The 17,693-nt window shown below is 41.9% G+C and overlaps 3 protein-coding genes across 3 annotated transcripts; 2 read left to right on the forward strand and 1 right to left on the reverse strand.

Annotated features, from left to right (window-relative positions):
• Window positions 1-40: 40 nt before the first annotated feature.
• On the forward strand, window positions 41-3,553 carry anapc5 (anaphase promoting complex subunit 5; the record flags this gene model as incomplete). Its single annotated transcript, XM_053626031.1, has 11 exons — window positions 41-273; window positions 521-602; window positions 812-904; window positions 1,003-1,184; window positions 1,331-1,466; window positions 1,621-1,695; window positions 1,877-1,998; window positions 2,226-2,333; window positions 2,500-2,647; window positions 2,798-2,960; window positions 3,107-3,553. Coding segments are annotated over 11 exons (1,554 nt in total), but the record flags the coding sequence as incomplete, so codon positions are not given.
• Window positions 3,554-4,064: 511 nt separating this feature from the next.
• gpx8 (glutathione peroxidase 8 (putative)) lies at window positions 4,065-7,670 on the forward strand. Its single transcript, XM_053623948.1, has 3 exons — window positions 4,065-4,277; window positions 6,018-6,279; window positions 6,708-7,670. The coding sequence occupies exons 1-3, from the start codon at window positions 4,071-4,073 to the stop codon at window positions 6,869-6,871; spliced, it is 633 nt and encodes a 210-aa protein (XP_053479923.1). The 5' UTR covers window positions 4,065-4,070; the 3' UTR covers window positions 6,872-7,670.
• A 1,400-nt stretch (window positions 7,671-9,070) lies between these two features.
• On the reverse strand, window positions 9,071-15,007 carry LOC128607263 (uncharacterized). The gene is made up of 10 exons (XM_053623937.1): window positions 14,892-15,007; window positions 14,208-14,241; window positions 13,463-13,570; window positions 13,058-13,165; window positions 12,735-12,836; window positions 11,246-11,314; window positions 10,737-10,790; window positions 10,191-10,609; window positions 9,935-10,107; window positions 9,071-9,415 (listed from the first exon to the last, which is right to left on the reverse strand). The coding sequence occupies exons 1-10, from the start codon at window positions 14,902-14,904 to the stop codon at window positions 9,071-9,073; spliced, it is 1,425 nt and encodes a 474-aa protein (XP_053479912.1). The 5' UTR covers window positions 14,905-15,007.
• Between the last annotated feature and the right edge of the window lie 2,686 nt (window positions 15,008-17,693).

The raw sequence follows: 17,693 nt of genomic DNA on the forward strand, positions 1-17,693 counted from the left end.
TCACTCTGTCACTCTCTCTCTCTCTGCCCCCTCTCTCTCTATACCCCCCGTCTCTGCCTCTCGCCCCTCTCTGTCTCCGCAGCACTATGTGAGTTACCTGAACAGTGTGCGTGTTCAGGACGTCTTCACCTCCACACACAGTCTGCTGCACTACTTTGATCGTCTCGTCCTGTCTGGTGCGGAGGGGAAGAGTAACGGAGACGAGGGATTCGGACGCAGCCTTCGCTACGCCGTCCTCAACCTGGCAACCCTGCACTGCCGCTTCAACCACTAGTGTGCAACACACACACACACACACACACACACACACAGAGCGCCACCTAATGGTGTAGGCAGTCAGTAATAGAACCAAACCGTGTAAATTAACACCAGAGACAAGTCACTTGGGGGTTAGAACATTCTCCTAAACACACATCTGAGGTTCCTTATTTAGTCCTGTTTACATTCTGATACCTGTACAACATGAAGTGTACATTGTCATGATGGTGTGTGTGTGTGTGTGTGTGTGTGTGTGTTATAGTCAGCAGGCTGATCTCGCTCTTCAGGAGGCCATCAGAATCGCTCAGGAAGCAAACGACCATGTCTGCCTACAGCACTGTCTGGTACACACACTCTCTCACACACACACACACACACTCTCTCTCTCACACACACACTGTCTCTCTCTCTCTCTCTCTCTCTCTCTCTCTGTCAGACTTGGTTTAAATTGCTTCTTGCCTTTAAATTCTCAATTTAAATTTAAATTGGTTTAAACTCTCTCTCTCTCTCTCTCTCTCTCTCTCTCTCTCTCTCTCTCTCTCTCTCTCTGTAGAGTTGGCTGTACACGTTGGAGCAGATGAAGGGATGTGACAGTCAGGTTCTGATTGAAGACTCTGTTAAAATGGCCACTTATTTCTGTTTAACAGTGAGTTTGTTATTATTATTATTATTATTAGATCAAAATACGACTGGTCGGATTGCTTATTATTGTGTGTGTGTGTGTGTGTGTGTGTGTGTGTACAGTATTTAGCGTGTCTGGGCGTGCAGTCTCTGATCCAGCTGGGGGCGCTGCAGGGTTGCTCAGCTGCTGAGTTGCTGGATGCTCAGCATGAGACGGCCATACTGCTGTGGAAACACAGTCTGAACGAGCTGATCGAGATTAGTCTGGCTCAGAGCGCCTCCATGTGGAGCAAGTACGGCAAGAGGTGAGAGAGAGACAGGTCAGAGTGCAGAGAGACAGGTCAGAGTGCAGAGAGACAGCTCAGAGCGCCTCCCTGTGGAGCATGTACAGCAAGAGTTGAGGGAGAGGTCAGAGTGCATCTTAATTGTGTGGTGTGTGTGTGTGTGTCAGTACGATGTCTGTGCAGCAGTCTCAGCTGCTGTTGAACATGAACAGTTTGGAGCCGGTGAATTTCGGCGTTCAGCAGAACAACACGGAGCCGTTCACCATCGCACTGTGTCACCTCGCGCAGCTCCACGCCGACCAGGTTCACCCCTGACCTTTCACCCCTGACGTTTCACCCCTCAGCATTTAGCATCAGTACACTAAATCCTGACACACGTTATATTCTGTTATATTTTAATGCCACGTGTCGTATGCGTGTTGTCCGTGTGCGTGACGTGCGTGTTGTCCGTGTGTAGGGTCTATATGCCGCTGCGAGTGACATCATCAGACACCTGAAGCAGCAGTTTCCTCCTCACACGCAGCACGCTAAGGTGAGCGCCGCGTCACTCAGACCTGATAACTGATAACCCCACAGTCTGATTGGTAGTCTCCACATCTCATTTGCATAAAGCCTTACCGCCCCACCCACTGGCCTTCCTCAGTAGGCATTACACTGCTGTGTGTGTGTGTGTGTGTGTGTGTGTGTGTGTGTGTGTGTGTGTGTGTGTGCAGATCTGGATGCTGTGTGATCTGAACATTCAGTTTGAGAAAGCCATGAATGATGGGAAATATCACGTGGCCGAGCCTCATGTCACTGCCATCTCCGCCCTGAACAGCACCGAGGGGCTCTACAGGTAAACACACACGTGTGTGTGTGTGTGTGTGTGTGTGTGTGCGCGCGTGCGTGCGAGAAAGGTCACAGATCTCATTTCTGAGGCCACCTCAATAGGAAGTGATGTCACACAAGTCACATGATTGAGAATTAAACTCAGCATGGCAGAATATGCACACACTATTGCTACATGTGGTGATAACTATATATATATATATATATTTAATGTGTGTGTGTGTGTGAGAACAGGAAAGCTCAGCTGTTAAAGGCTTTAAATCGTACGTCAGAAGCTTCCAAAGTCCTGCAGCGTCTACAGCAGCTGTGTGAGAAGAACAAGAACACCGAGATGATCATCAGGTGTGTGTGTGTGTGTGTGTGTGTGTGTGTGTGTGTGTAAATGTAATATAAATATGGGATGTGTGTGTGTAAATGTAATATAAATATGGGATGTGTGTGTGTAAATGTAATGTGTGTGTGTGTGTGTGTGTGTGTGTGTGTGTGTGTGTGTGTGTGTGTGTTACAGGGTGATGTTAGCCACAGCAGAGCTGCACTGGGTCTCGTGTGGATTTTCAGCCGCTCTCCCGCTCCTGCTGAAGGCTTTAGCGCTCACACGGCAACACAACCTTCAGAGACTCGAGTGTAAAACTATACTGCACCTCGCTTACACACAGGTACACACACACACACACACACACACACACACATTTTTACAAAAAATCTGCTTCTTCTCAGTAATTAAGTTTCATGTGATGTTATTTGAATAATGCTGAACCGTGTGTGTGTGTGTGTGTGTGTGTGTGTGTGTGTGTGTGTATATATAGCTGATGTTGGGGATCCCGGAGCAGGCTCTCTCGCTGGTGTGTGGTGTGTTGGAGTGTGTGTTGGCCCACGGTGCGCTGATGGATAAAGCTAAAGCTCTACTGCTGATGGCTCGGTGTCAGGTGGCTCTGACTGCATCTGCCTCGGAGGAACACAGACTCACTGGTGTGTGTGTGTGTGTGTGTCTTCAACTTGCTATTATTAATGTTATTAAGCTGACAGCCATGTTCCTGCTATCTGGATAAGTGGGACTTTATGAAGAGACTTTATTAACGGTGTGTGTGTGTGTGTGTGTGTGTGTGTGTGTGTAGCTGTAGAGTCAGCGGTACACACTCTGGATGAGGCTGGGTTTTATTTCTCTCAGCTGGACTGTAAGCAGCGTCTGCGTGATGTTTATTACCTGCAGTCTCGGCTCCACCACACGCTGGGAAACTCGGCCGAGCGCAACAAGTATGCACTAATGTTCCGCCTGGGGAACCAGGAGCTGCTGCACGCCCCGGCCACGCCCACCCACCACCTCTAACGCCCACCCACCACCTCTAACGCCCACCCACCTCTAACACATGTGCTCTGACCATGCCCACCCACCACTGTGAACCCCCACCCACCTCTAATACATGTGCCCTGGCCACGCCCACCCACCACCTCTAATACACACACTGGCCACACCCACCCACTGCCTCTAATACACACACCCCGGCCACGCCCACCCACCGCCTCTAATATCCACAAAACACAACTTTGTATTGATAAACAAACTGTTTGAACATAAACAATGTTGTGTGTTTTATTTGTGTGAATGAACAGACCACAGAACAATTCAGTACCAAAAAAATCTAATACACAGTATGTAAAAAAAAATGACTGAATGAATAATAATGAAACTAATGTGTTCGTGAAAGTGAAATAAATCACTGAAAAGCTAAATGGGGGAATGAATGTAATGTGTGGGATTTAACATATAATAAATATATTAGAAAAATATAAATGCTGTTTTATTGTCAGGAAATATGATGGAGAAAATACCACGAAGTTGTAAGGAAAAGGTTAAAGTATGTAAAATATTTGAAGATAAATGTTTAATAAACAGTGAAATCTCATTTAATCAGGGATTTAAAAGCTAGATGTAGAGCTGCACTGAGGGTCTCCACGTGGCTGTAGATCCTGAAACCCGGGTTCTCTCCCTGGTGTAATCTGAGACCTGGTGTCCACCTCCTCCAAACATCTGCACTCCTCCATCCCTCATCCCTCCATCTTCAGCTTCACTCCTCCAACATGGAGGCTCTGGGTGGTTATCCGTCCAAACCGTCCAGCTCCAGAGCCCGGGTCGTGTCCCTCATCCTCACCGCGACTCTCTGCATCTCCTCGCTTTATCTCCTGCACACAAAACTCTCCAGGAACCGCAACCACGCGGATTTTTACTCCTTCCAGGTGAAGGACACGAAAGGGCGAAGCGTCTCTCTGGAGAAATATCGGGGGAAAGTAAGTTTCACTATCTATACATCAACATGCTGTGTTTCATTTCATTATTGTTCAGATCAGTACGCAGTGTTTTGCAGTTTTAATTGTGAATAAAAGTGTTTACACACACACACACACACACACACACTCCTCTCCTGCAGAACTTCACTCACTACAGCCACGAAGTCAGCTTGCCTACATGGGTGTCTATTGTGAATCACTTTACTGATCCGACTCTAAGTCACTCAGAAAAAGTTGATTCATTTTATTCAATATGCAGATATTACCGATAATATTGTATATTCTATACTGCATAACTATCAAATAATTATTTTGGCCTAAAATTAAACAAGAAAAAGAAAAAAGACGGAACATCGACAACATTTTCGTTAGTAGTTGTCGTGAATCAATTTATCTGAATCATTCTGAGGAGTCATTTAAAAAGACTCGTTCGGAACTATCTGGCTGTTGAGGGTTTTTTTCATCCGCTGACTGCAAAAAAAAAAAAGTATTTTAAGCGTTTGTAAAACACTTCACGTTTTTAAGTTGAATTGAAATAATAAAGTGGAGAAATAACGTAATTTTTCAGTCAGCGATACTGTATAAAACAGGGGACTTGAATTAGCACATAGATAATCGCGATTGTACCCGAATTCCGACAAAACCCGCCTTCCGTATTGTGATTCGCTATAGTATCTCGTATTCTGCTCTCTGATAGGTTACTAGCAAGCGCGTGTGAACTGTTAGCCAATCGTAGAGAGGCAGACGTGATTTTTCGAAATACGGGTGGGAAACGTAATGTTTTTTCACTAAAAGCTTTCTTTATGAACATTAAAACATTAAATGTTGAGTCAGTATAAGCACTCTCTGGTGACAAATGGCTAAAAGGGATAGTTTTGGTGAATTAGTGACATTTATTAATCAAAATATGAGCGTTATTCTGTAGCTGTAACTCAAATCCTGAGGTGGACTACAAGGAAGCCATTTTTGTTCTCATGGACGTTTCCCCCCTCAGAGTTCATGTAATATAATGAGCTCTCAGTGATTATAAGTGAAGTTTTTAATATGAATAACATATAAACAGTGTGTTAATGAACTGTTGTATACAATGTGTGCTAAGAAATAAATAAAACACTTCAGAGCGTGCTGTTATTGGAATAAACAGCGACTGGGAAGTGATGAAGTGGAGTTACTGAAGAGTTTATTGTTTTCCTGTAACATCACGGCCCCAAATGTTTCATTCCTTAGTTTGCAAACGATTAAAATTTTTACTTGCTAAAACAAATGAAAACATCGTACACTTTATCTGTTTACGGTTACGTTTAATGTCGCTTACGTTATAGCCGCTATAAACAGTCGTTCCCTCACCAGATCTCGAAAAAAAACTAAAGTGACACCTTTTTTTCCTTCAACCTCTGATCGTTATAAAGCACTGACACTGGAGACTCCTTCCATAAATGTTACATAAACATCTCCTTACAGAAAAAAAATCACCATATTGTTCACCATATAATGATTGAACACATTTTTAAATTCGTTTATGTTGATCGTCCGCTATACACGTCCCTGTGAACAAACTTTTACTATAGAAATGATAACGTATTAGAGCGAGCACATTAATATAAACCTGTGATTTGCAGCTGCACTACTGTCAGAGCTGCTGTTATAGAAGACTAATCAACACCTTCTGACCAATCAGGACCCAGAATTCAGCAACACTGTGTTATAACACTGCTGGATGACCATGTACTGTGGTTTCAGGTGTCTCTGGTTGTAAACGTGGCGAGTCACAGTGAACAGGCTGAACAGAACTACAGAGACCTGCAGGAGCTGCACCGGGCTCTCGGGTCCACTCACTTCACCGTGTTGGCTTTCCCGTGTGCACAGTACGGAGACACAGAACCGGGGATGGGCCGAGATGCAGAGGCCTTTGCCAGGTCCAACTACGCCGTCACTTTCCCCTTCTTCAGCATGATAAAAATCATGGGATCAGAGGCGGAGCCAGCCTTCAAATTCCTCACAGGTAAAAAAAAAATGTCTAAAATTTAATTGTATTATATGATCTGATCCCATGTTGGAATGTAACGATGGTAGCAATGATAAATATAGTTTTTTGTCTGTATTTACATGTTGATCTTGTGATACTAATACAGAAACATAAGAAAAAGGATTTATTCATTGGCTACAACATGCAGAAATCTTTAAATGAAATGTGACAGGGATGGAGTGAGTAATTAACACGGAGACGTAGTCATTACCACTAACCCGAGCAATTACCTGATTTCTTTAAGGGCCACACCCAAATATGAAATGAAGTCATATGTAAATAAGCCACCTGGCCAGGTGCAGCGCATGTTTAATTATTCCCACAGTGTGTTTTTATATTTAATTTACTGTGCGTTACTGTTGCTGTATTGCTTACGAAATTTCCTCTGTCTGACTGACGCACAGATTCGGTTCGACAAATACCAAAGTGGAACTTCTGGAAGTTTCTGGTGAGTGCTGAGGGTCAGGTCGTGCGGGTGTGGAAGCCGGATGAGCCAATGGAGGAAATCAGGAAGGAAGCGACGGCTCTCGTACGGGAAATCATACTGAAGAAGAGACACGAGCTCTGAGAGAGATTCTGTATGCTGAGGAGGAAATGTTCAGAGGGTTCTGTGAGGAACGACGCCTCAGTGCGGCGCCGGATCAGAACGGAGAACTCTATATGTGGTGTTGAAGTGAGTGTGTGTGTGTGTGTGTGTGTGTGTGTGTACAGAGTGAATTTTGCAAGGTGAATTTGTGTGGAGTGAAGTGTGAAATCTCAGGGTGAACACATCTGCCAATCACAAATATTTCTAAATGTCACATATTTAATGCAGTTTAAGTTCATTTGTCAGTTTCATCTCGACTTTTAGTGAATGCACAACCACTTTAATCAGAGATTTCAGTTTATTAATAAAAGAAAGAAAGAAAGAAAGTAAAAAAAATAGAATGTATCATTGCGGTACAATATTATTAAAAACTAAATTTACATCATAAAAACGGTAAAACAGATGAGCTCACTGTCCTAATGGGCGTGGCCTGTTACAAACCCAAAAAATTGTGACATCACTGAATAAACAGTGTATTTGTGTTTGTTTAATTATTTAAAGTCATGACACGTGTGTAGGTTATGATTTTAAACAAATTGTGCAGTGTATAGAAGGAGTGCTTTTGTCAGTTCAGTTCAGCTGATTTGAGAGAAAAAAAAAAAAGAATAAAACAAGCGCCGGCATTTGATTTCGATTTGATTTCACTGCCTTTAACGTCTCCGGTGTGGAATAAAGTGCTGGTTAAAGTGGACTCAGATGAGGTCGTGATGTGACGAGATGTGAGTTGTCCTTTAGTCTCTCAGCCTTGTTAGCTTAATCCACCAAATTCCACCCGACACACCCCGACACACCACTGATGACCCAGAATACATTTTCTAACATATCACTACTTAAATAGCCTTGAGCATCAAAAAACTCCTACATCATGCTACATTAAACACAGCGACATGCTTCCTGTGAAAAACAAATCCACTCTGTTCCTCCTGCAGAACACACTCCTGTCTCTCACCGGGAACACAAATCAACTCCTCAGCTTAATCATGAGAAAATGCGTATCCTTCCTGGAGATCTATATTCCTCCACACACTCCACTCACACGGCTGTGGGAAACTCAACATGTAAACAAAAACAATCCAATTCTACTACAAAGATAAACTCATTAAGTATAGTAATGAGTATAGTTAACCTCATTAAACGCAATCACGAAAACAACAACAAAGGAAAGCGCACACAAAGAAGATTATTATTACATTTAGAACCTCCTGTATACTCCTCACACAAAGCCCCAGAGTCAGAAGATCATCAGCTCCGCCCAGGGGTAGAAAAAAAGAGAGAAAATGTAGTTAAATAAAAGTCTGGTGCTGTGTCAAAATCTTTACTCTATTAAAAGTTAAAGGTAGAAGATCAGAAACTGTCTCCATTTAAAGATACTTAAGTAAGATGTAAAAGAAATATATAAATTTGAACATGGATGAAAAAGCTCATCACAACAACCAGTCATAAGGAAAATATACGAACACAGAGCAACTGAGGGTTTGGCTTAGCAACCAGAACAAAACTGAACTACCGAGCGCATTTAACTAGCTAATTTACAAAAAAATTTTTAGATGTGATGACATTTTACAGACTGATATTTGATTTGTACTGGAGGTAAATGAAGCATCTCATCCTGAATGAAGAGTTCGCTCCAGTAAAAGACAATATCTTACTAATAAACAAGCAGAACTTGTTGCCTCCACTGCCAATAACATTTGACCTTGCTGTGACCTCGACCCGGTTTGGCCTGTTTCAATTCCAAAATCTAATCAGATTATCTGACGGTTGTGATGGTAACTCCATGCGAATCCACTCGTTCTTGAGAGACGGTGCTAATGAGAATCTCGGATGAACGGACGGACGGAACGCCTCTACCAACTAATGGTGTATGTGTAAAAACTCGAAAATAACAATAACAAAATAACACTTGAAATGTGTAACAGGTACGCTGAAGGGCAGAATGAAGTGCAAGAATTCAATTCCAATATTACATGAGTAAAGTACAAATCTTTGAGCACGAGTACTCGCTGTAGGATGCATCGAGCTAATTCTCCCTGGTGCTCTGAGGAGTCGGAGTGGAGCTGGCAAAAACAAACAAACAAACAAACAAACAAAGTCACCATGTTTTCTCAGGATGGTGTTTACAGTGCACTCGAATCCCAGCAGGACGAATCTCTCCGCCGTAACGTTTCCTGCACGCTGTGTTCAGCTCACTGTGTTAATCTGAAGTTCCATGGATTTCTCCAGTGTGCGGAAGATGGGGTAGATCATCTCTCCAGGTGCCAGCCTCATGTCTTTGAAGGTGTAGATTTCATCTTTGTTCTCGACGTTGTAGAACTTCAACCACCTCTCGTCCACGTCCACACACACGCCTAACACTCGGGGCACGGAGTCGGAGGGAAGTCGGACCGCGTGAACTTCCAGGGCCGTGAACGAGAGCCAGAAGTGGAAGATGCACCAGTAGCCCGCTGAGGGAGCGAAGTCGAAGCGCCCGTTCCTCTTCGCTGAACTCTTCATCACACCGATCGTAAACTCCTTATTCACCTCCACCTGCAACACACGTGATCAGCACGCCCTGAGCACTGTAATATCTGATCTGATTACAGCCCGGAGTACATTTAGATTTGACTCTAAACGACCATTTTACATCCAGGGAAAGACTGAGGAGCAACTTTCAGCAATAATCCCTTCAGGGGGAAGCAGCTAACGCACGCTCTCGCTAAATGACGTCACTAGCCCTATTTGGACGGGATGAAATGTAGGTTCTGGGCTGATTTCCTACTTTACATGAGCTACTCTGTGATTTTATTTCTATACAGATCAGTCGTGTCAGGGTCCTTCTCCGTCTTCCTCTGAGAAAATTACAGGTCGAATTACCTAGTGTTTTTATTTGAATTTTTTGGCGAAACTCATGGGATGTCTGACCATTTGGATACACGTCTGAGATTTTCTACGCAGATGCTGCATGAAGTTTGAATAAAATAAGATGTTTGGCTGCAGCTATCTTTCTGTATTCAGTCTCGTAGTGATTGGGAACTGTAGTAATTATGAGCTCAGGTGTGTACGTACCTGCCAGTAATGTCGCCCGGAGCTGAAGCCGGTTTTAGCGAGCACACACTCCCACCTGTCGAACCTCTGAGGCCCGGGCTGGACTTTACGTTTTTGGCCCAATCGCATTCGTTTACCGTCCTCGGAGAGAACGAGTGCGCGGTGAGCCGTCTCAGGATCCAAAATCACATCGGCTGGGAGGAGAGAAGTTCCTTCATCATTCATCCATATTTATTTCTCTCTGCGTGTAAACAGTATTCGATCATTTCTCTCTCACCTGCCGTGGGTGTTTTTCCTTTGCAGATGCAAGCAGGAAGACTCGGTGTGCTGCTGCTCATTCTCAAGGACCTCAGTTCCTCTCTCAGCGCCCGGTTCTCCTCGTGCATTTTATTGATCATCTCCTTCAGCTGAGCATTCTCCTTATATATGTCCAGATCTTCGGTCACCTCCACCAGCTGGTGTTGTTCCAGCTCTTGAGATACGTAGTGAGCCCTCGCGTGAATCTCGCAGAAGGAACGAACGCAAGTCAAGCACGACTTCAAGGCTTTTAGCTTCTGTCCACGGCACATGTGGCAGGGCACGTCGTCCGGCCCTGCGTACTGAGAACTCAGCCACATTTCTCTACTCATGGATGAAGCGGTGAGGCCTGATGAGCCAGTTATCCCAGAGTCTCTGCTAGTCACTTGTGAGGGTGACCTGACATCGAAAGATCAAATCATTCATTGGATTATTATTAGTATTATTTTTAACTAAAGGTGGAACTCAATGTATTTAGGAGTTTTTATAAGAAAGATAAAGCAGAGAGTAAAGTGTGATGAATTACCTTGGATCTGACCCACTAGAACTCTGAGTTCTGGCCATCGACCGATCGCTCTTCCTGTATAGAGTAAACATTCATCAGAGTTCACCGCTGTCCTGGAAGGTTTTGTGGTAATTTATTGAACATAATCCTAAACAGCATATACAACACGACTTTAATCTCCAATTTTACAGCGGTCTCTCTTGAAAGTTTGTGAACCTTTTAGAATTTTCTACATTTCTACATAAATGTGACCTAAAACGTGGTCAGTTTTCCTAAACGTAGATAAAGAGAACCCGATTGAACACATGAGACAAAAGAATTTTTGTGATATATATTCGGCGAGGAGAAAGCCATGGCTCCGAGTGTGATCCAGAAATCAGCTCGTGCAGAAAATGGGCTCGCATAAACACACACACGCACACACGCACACACACACGCACACACGCACACACACACACACACACACACACACACACATATTCTTCACTCAGTACTTTACTATCTCACAGAATGATCTGGTTTAACTTTACCTGCACAAGTCCTTTGGATCAAAAGAAAAGACCTCAGATGAATCCGACTCCTGACTCGGAGACCTCGGCCTGTACAGCCGTAGGAAAGAAGGAAGTGAACATTACGTAGAAGAAACAGAGACGTTGTAAAGGAGACAGAAGAGGCCACATGCTAAACACCAGCAAACATCTGGACTCTGATTGGTCAGGAGGTGTTGATTAGTTCTCTATAACAGCAGCTCTGACAGTAGTGCAGGTTTATATTGATGCACTCGTTCTAATACGTTATCGTTTCTATAGCAACGGCTCATTCCCAGGGATGAGTACAGCACACGCTCCACTGATAATAAACAGATTTTGTTTGTTTTAATTGTTCAAGTTTTCTCACATCATCAGGACAGAGACAACAACAGAATTTCATCTTCATTTTTTTCCAGAAATGCAGGATATTGCAGTATATATTGTATAATTGATTATCAGGATATACCTTTTTGTAGTAGCCCAGGTTGGGGCTGCGTCATCAGCCACCAGAAATAATCTGGAGCAATGAGCTACACCTGTCCACTTGTCTACTTAACAGAGCACACAGGCTGTGGGCGTGTCTCAATCAGCTCCTTACCTCCCCAGGTGGTGAATCAGTGTATGGTGTACACAAGTTGGGACACTGGTAAGGATCCTGCCTCACTACACATGACCACATGACCACATGACGACATGACGACATACCAATGTCACCAAAAAATGTCACATAACGCATTACTGTCATAACATGTCAAGCAGGACTGTAGGCAAACTAGTGGTTTAAAAAATCATTAAACCCTTAAAGGTCATTAGACTCAAACAAACTGTATATAGAACGTCGAATAAATAAATAAATAATTTGCTAACGTAAGTAACCATTTGAGAGACACAACAACGAGAACAAACTGCTTAGATTTGTAGCCGGAAGTTGGCTGAGAGTTCGTCCGCCATTTTGTTTCAGCATCATTTCCGGTAGGGGAACACTGAGCATCGAAGCTGTCTGGTTTTTGAGGTGCATTGTGGGATTTATTAGGGAGCGAACATTCCAGTGCCCTGGAGGATTGTGTGATTGAGAAAGCACTTAAAATGGCCGATTTCCTGAGTCCTGAACTAGAGAGCTGATTGAGACGCACCCTTTAGTTTCAGAGTCCTGGAAAAAGCCTTGGCTGGTATTTTGGGTATTTTGAAACTGGAGCTGTACTCTAGCCTTTCCTCTGCGCTAGTTTAACCTCTCCATGTCCACTTAACCACCCTCTCGAGTTCTCAAGTTCCATCTCTTTAAAACAACAACAACAACAAAATGACTTTTGAGTTCTGTTAGCTCCCCGTACCAAGTAGTCCATGAACCCCAGCATTCCAAGTGTTCTATTCATTTAAGATTGAACGGTTTGTGATTAAGTTTAGTTCCTCCTTGACCTCTATTCATCTGCTGTGGTATAAGGGGAATAAAACACTTAGGGACAGTTCACGGGATTATAAACTGTTTTACCGGTCCTCGTTATAACCGTAGGGAAGTTGGCACTCAGGTGCTGAGCGGAATGAAGAAACACTCGCGGTGGACCTCTGAGACATGGTCCGCTTCAGCAGCGTGCTGCAGGAGAGAAATGAAAGATCTCGAAGTCAGCCCATTTCTAATGATTTAATTCTACAAAAGATTTCATAAACATCATCAAACATCATGATGTCCTGTAGCAGATGATTATCCACGCCCAGTACGGACGTGAATAAAGGGTTCGTAACGTGCAGAGAATCAGAAATGTAACTCAGCGTAATCTACATCAGACTGTGAATGCTGTTTTACAGATGTTTTACCTTATGTTATCTATAGAGCCTTTAAAGTTAACAGCTGTATCCAGAGAGCGTGAACTGGCTCTGGCTCTGGTGCCACTGCGTCCAGGCTGAGACCTGTGCATCGCGGTGCTTTAGGAGGAAACACACAGCATCGTGAAGACCACGGAACGATCAAAACAAGTCCGGGACACGCATCAGTCAGCAATTGGTTAGAGAAAATATCCCCAAAACTGAACATCCTAGAGAGCAACAGTAAATCTTTTATTAAAGAATGTAAAGAATACGACAGAACCGCGACTGTCTGGAGGAGAGCGTCTACTAAAAATCAGAGACCAGGTAACCATGACCAGAGTAACATGATGCTACCACCACCATGCTCAGAGTAATCTACACCAGACTGTAAATGCTCTTTTACAGATGTTTTACCTTCCGTTATCTTCAGATCCTTTAAAGTTAACAGCTGTATCCAGAGAGCGTGAACTGGCTCTGGCTCTGGTGCCACTGTGTCCAGGCTGAGACCTGAGCATCGCGGTGCTTCAGGAGGATAAAGAGCGAACGTTAAACAGGAACAGCTCGGTAGTCGAGCAGTCAGAACATTTTTGGTGTCAGATATTTGCTTCAGTTCTGCACCTGAGCTACGAGGCTAATGTAGCTAACATCTAATGGAAGTCTGTGTGACCCAAAAATGCTTAGTGTAAATATGAGTCTCGCATCACGTCCAGACGTCTGACGTCGTGCAGACACGCTGATGTGGGAATTTCTGTCCTCTACAGTGTGTTGGATAAGTATTCACCCCCCGCGCAATCTAAAAGTAACTTAGCTGGAATTTATATAAAGTAGTCCATAATACTGACACGGAGTGCAAAAATCAATATGTTTAGTCTGAAACAGTTACACTTCGACCTTAAATTTAGGAAAAGACAATCTCTCCGTGCCGTTTACAAAATGTTTTATGAAGATGTGAGCGTGTGTTTATGGAAGACGTATTCTGGGTGACTTGCATTACTAGCTATGTTAGCCTTAAAAATAAACATGATGTAAAATAAATAAATAAATAAAGCAAAAATAATTCACACACAAAGCCCGTCTCGGCTCACTGACTACACGTGATATAAAGAGGAAATTGTATAAATCTGTGAATATTATAAGTGTGGAGATGAAAGTGTCTCACCTCGCGTCAGCGCCTTCGCCAGACTCGTCCGTTTCTACAAAATAAAAACTTATCAATTAAATTACATTAAAAATTGAATCATTACATTTATTCAGTACAGATATGAAAGACAATGTGCTGATATCTTTATCGTCATTTAGATCCATACACACACACACACACACACACACACACACACACACTTTGTACAAGATAACAGGTTGTAATAAATAAATTAATAATCATGAATAATGAATTATTGCTCTGCTGTAGTTGGAGGAATCCAGTGGAGAAAACTGCAGAGTTTGAACTTTATTAATAATTCATCCAACAGATCTTTTAGTAAAGCAGCAGCAGAGTCATTAAAACAAGAAACTGAATTCTTTAAATTTTTAAATATATATATATATATAAAATCAAAATCTTCAATCCCCCGTTGCAAAACAGGTTTATTGTCAATGTTCAGACTTTCAGCTGTTTGCGATGAACAGATCAAACACAAGCGACTGAAATAGTTCGACACGACGGATGATTCAAGTGTTTTCCCCAAATTCAACTGAAAATGCGACTTATAAAGACTTCTCCAGTCTCAACATTTATTTAAAAAATGATAAACATGATTGGAAAAATGAAACGTTTTAAATAGACACTTTCATTAAAGTTGTCATTAATAAATGTGATATTGTTAACGCTGTGTGTCGTTACCTGGATGATCCATGACTGTACAGGCCGATCCGATCCAAATCTGAGTCAATTAAACAATCAGACCAGGCTATAATTAATCTCAACTGTAATACGACATGTTTAATAAATGTGTTGAGTAGAAAATTCAGGACTAAAAAACGACTCCTAACAAAGAGAAAAATTATTACTGTATATTTATGAAACACCTTTAAATAATGTCGATAATATTTACAGAGTTTGGGTTTGTGTGTTAAATAAATCTGAGTAGATCTGTGGATTTATTCTGGGTTACAAGTGCACTTGGGTACAGAACGTTCGAGTCTCTTTCTCTCTCTCTCTCTCTCTCTCTTTTTCTCTCTCTCTCCCTCTCTCTTTCTCTTTCTCTCTCACTCTCTCTTTCTCTCTCTCTCTCCTTCTCTTTCTCTCTCTCTCTCCTTCTCTTTCTCTCTCTCTCTTTCTCTCTCTCTCTCTCCTTCTCTTTCTCTCTCTCTCTCCTTCTCTTTCTCTCTCTCTCTCCTTCTCTTTCTCTCTCTCTCTTTCTCTCTCTCTCTCTCTCCTTCTCTTTCTCTCTCTCTCTCCTTCTCTTTCTCTCTCTCTCCTTCTCTTTCTCTCTCTCTCTCTTTCTCTCTCTCTCTCTCTCCTTCTCTTTCTCTCTCTTTCTCTCTCTCTGTCTCTCTCTCTGTCTCTCTCTCTCGTTTATACACGCAATAAAACAATGCTACACTTTTCAGGGTGAGTTTTATTTCTTTGCTCTGAATGATTTCTTCACATCTCTTTAATCCGACTTAACACTTGTCTTTAAATCTACTTCTATACTTTATGTACAGTGTTATTGTCCGATCTTATATCTGTCCCCGAGTCTCTGGCTTGCTGTGTGTACTGAGTCTGTTTAACAGAAGGATAAAGGTGTTAGGGGAATGAGGACCGACTCCTCTCAGGCCTGGAGATGTGAAGTAGAGATAAGGAGGTAATGAGTAAAGTTCGAGACTCGATCATTAGCAGGTTCCGGAGGCGACACGGTCGACCCCTTGGATATGAAATGAAACCTTTCTCATGTTATTAATAAAATAAATGTGTAAGTCTTACCGTGTTTAAGTTCTCAGGTGGAGGTGTTTGTTTCTTCTACGGCTTTTAGTTTTGTTTGCGTGACACATGAGGAGCAGGAGGAGTTTATCACTTCTCTGATGTGGTGGAATGTGGCTCTGCAGGATTCGGTGTCTCTCTCCAGAGATATATTCACACGCCAAGCTTCACATTCACTTTCAAATATTCACAAAAACAGTGAAATATTACTTCTGAAAAAGTTTTGAAACTGTTCGAATGTTATAAATAAAATATATTATAACTAAAGATCTATAACTAATTTACTATAACTAACTGATTTCACAGGCGAGCTTGCGAATTTGTCTGTTATTTGATCACAACTTCATTACTGCAGTCGTAATTAGGCAATAAATAAGAAATAAATAACACGGTGTGTGTGTGTGTGTGTGTGTGTGTGTGTGTGTGTTGCAGAAAAACACTGAGTAACAGTGTGTGTGTAGAAGCAGAGTTCCTGTACCACCCTGAAGTTGATTATTTTCCTTTCTGCACATCCCCAGGTGTTTAATTCCTCAATTTTTATTCATTAATAAGCAACACATCAAATCCTATCATGATCCTGATGAACACATCATATCCGTTTAGTGTTACATTTAATGTTCAGTGAGTTCCTGTTCTCACTTACATTATAGCAGCTATAAACACTCGTTCCCTCACCATCCCTCTCTATTCTCTTTCTTTATTCCCTCTCTCTATTCCCTCTCTCTATTCCCTCTCTATTCTCTTTATTCCCTCTCTTTATACCCTCTTTATTCTCTCTCTATTCTCCCTCTTTATTCCCTCTTTATTCCCTCTCTCTATTCTCTCTTTATTCTCTTTATTCCCTCTTTATTCTCTTTTTTCTCTTTATTCCCTCTCTCTATTCTCTCTTTATTCTCTTTATTCCCTCTTTATTCTCTCTTTTTTCTCTTTATTCCCTCTCTCTATTCTCTCTCTATTCTCTCTTTATTCTCTCTTTATTCCCTTTATTCTCTCTCTTTATTCTCTTTATTCCCTCTTTATTCTCTCTCTATTCTCTCTCTTTATTCCCTCTTTATTCTCTCTTCATTCCCTCTTTATTCTCTCTTTATTCCCTCTTTATTCTCTCTTTATTCCCTCTCTTTATTCTCTCTTTATTCCCTCTCTTTATTCTCTCTCTTCACGTTAATTATAAGTTAATTATCACCAAACCTTTTATCATGGTCTACAATAATAATAATGTCTCTATTACTATAACACCTTTTCCCCCTTAATCACAGATAAGCAGCATTGTCTAAATATCAGAAACGTTACTCGTGGTTATGAGTTTTAAGCCTGAGTGTTAGATGTGGATTAATTCAGTGTTGAAAAAATTGGTGTGCTTTATTTAAAATATTACTGTACAGGTTAATAATGGTTACATGGTTGCTATAAGGCATGTCCTGATAATCACTACAATATACTGCAATATTCAGCACTCAGTATTGTTAATGTGAATAATAATAATCCTGAAAAAATGAAGAGGTAGTGCTACTGTGTTCACTGAGTCTGCAAATGTATTTATAAAATATATTTATTATTACTACTACTACTACTAATAATAATTTATTAATTCAACCACAAGGGGGCAGAGTATAATGCTGAACATTTTATCACTGCTTCACTGAAAGCTCGTTCTTGTTACGCATAAAAACGCACTTTTAAATGTCTTTATTGATATTTATTGAAAACTGATCTAATGTCAGGTTCATCTGTGGTGTGCAG

This window comes from Ictalurus furcatus, chromosome 5, assembly GCF_023375685.1.
Source record: "Ictalurus furcatus strain D&B chromosome 5, Billie_1.0, whole genome shotgun sequence".
NCBI lineage: Eukaryota > Metazoa > Chordata > Actinopteri > Siluriformes > Ictaluridae > Ictalurus > Ictalurus furcatus.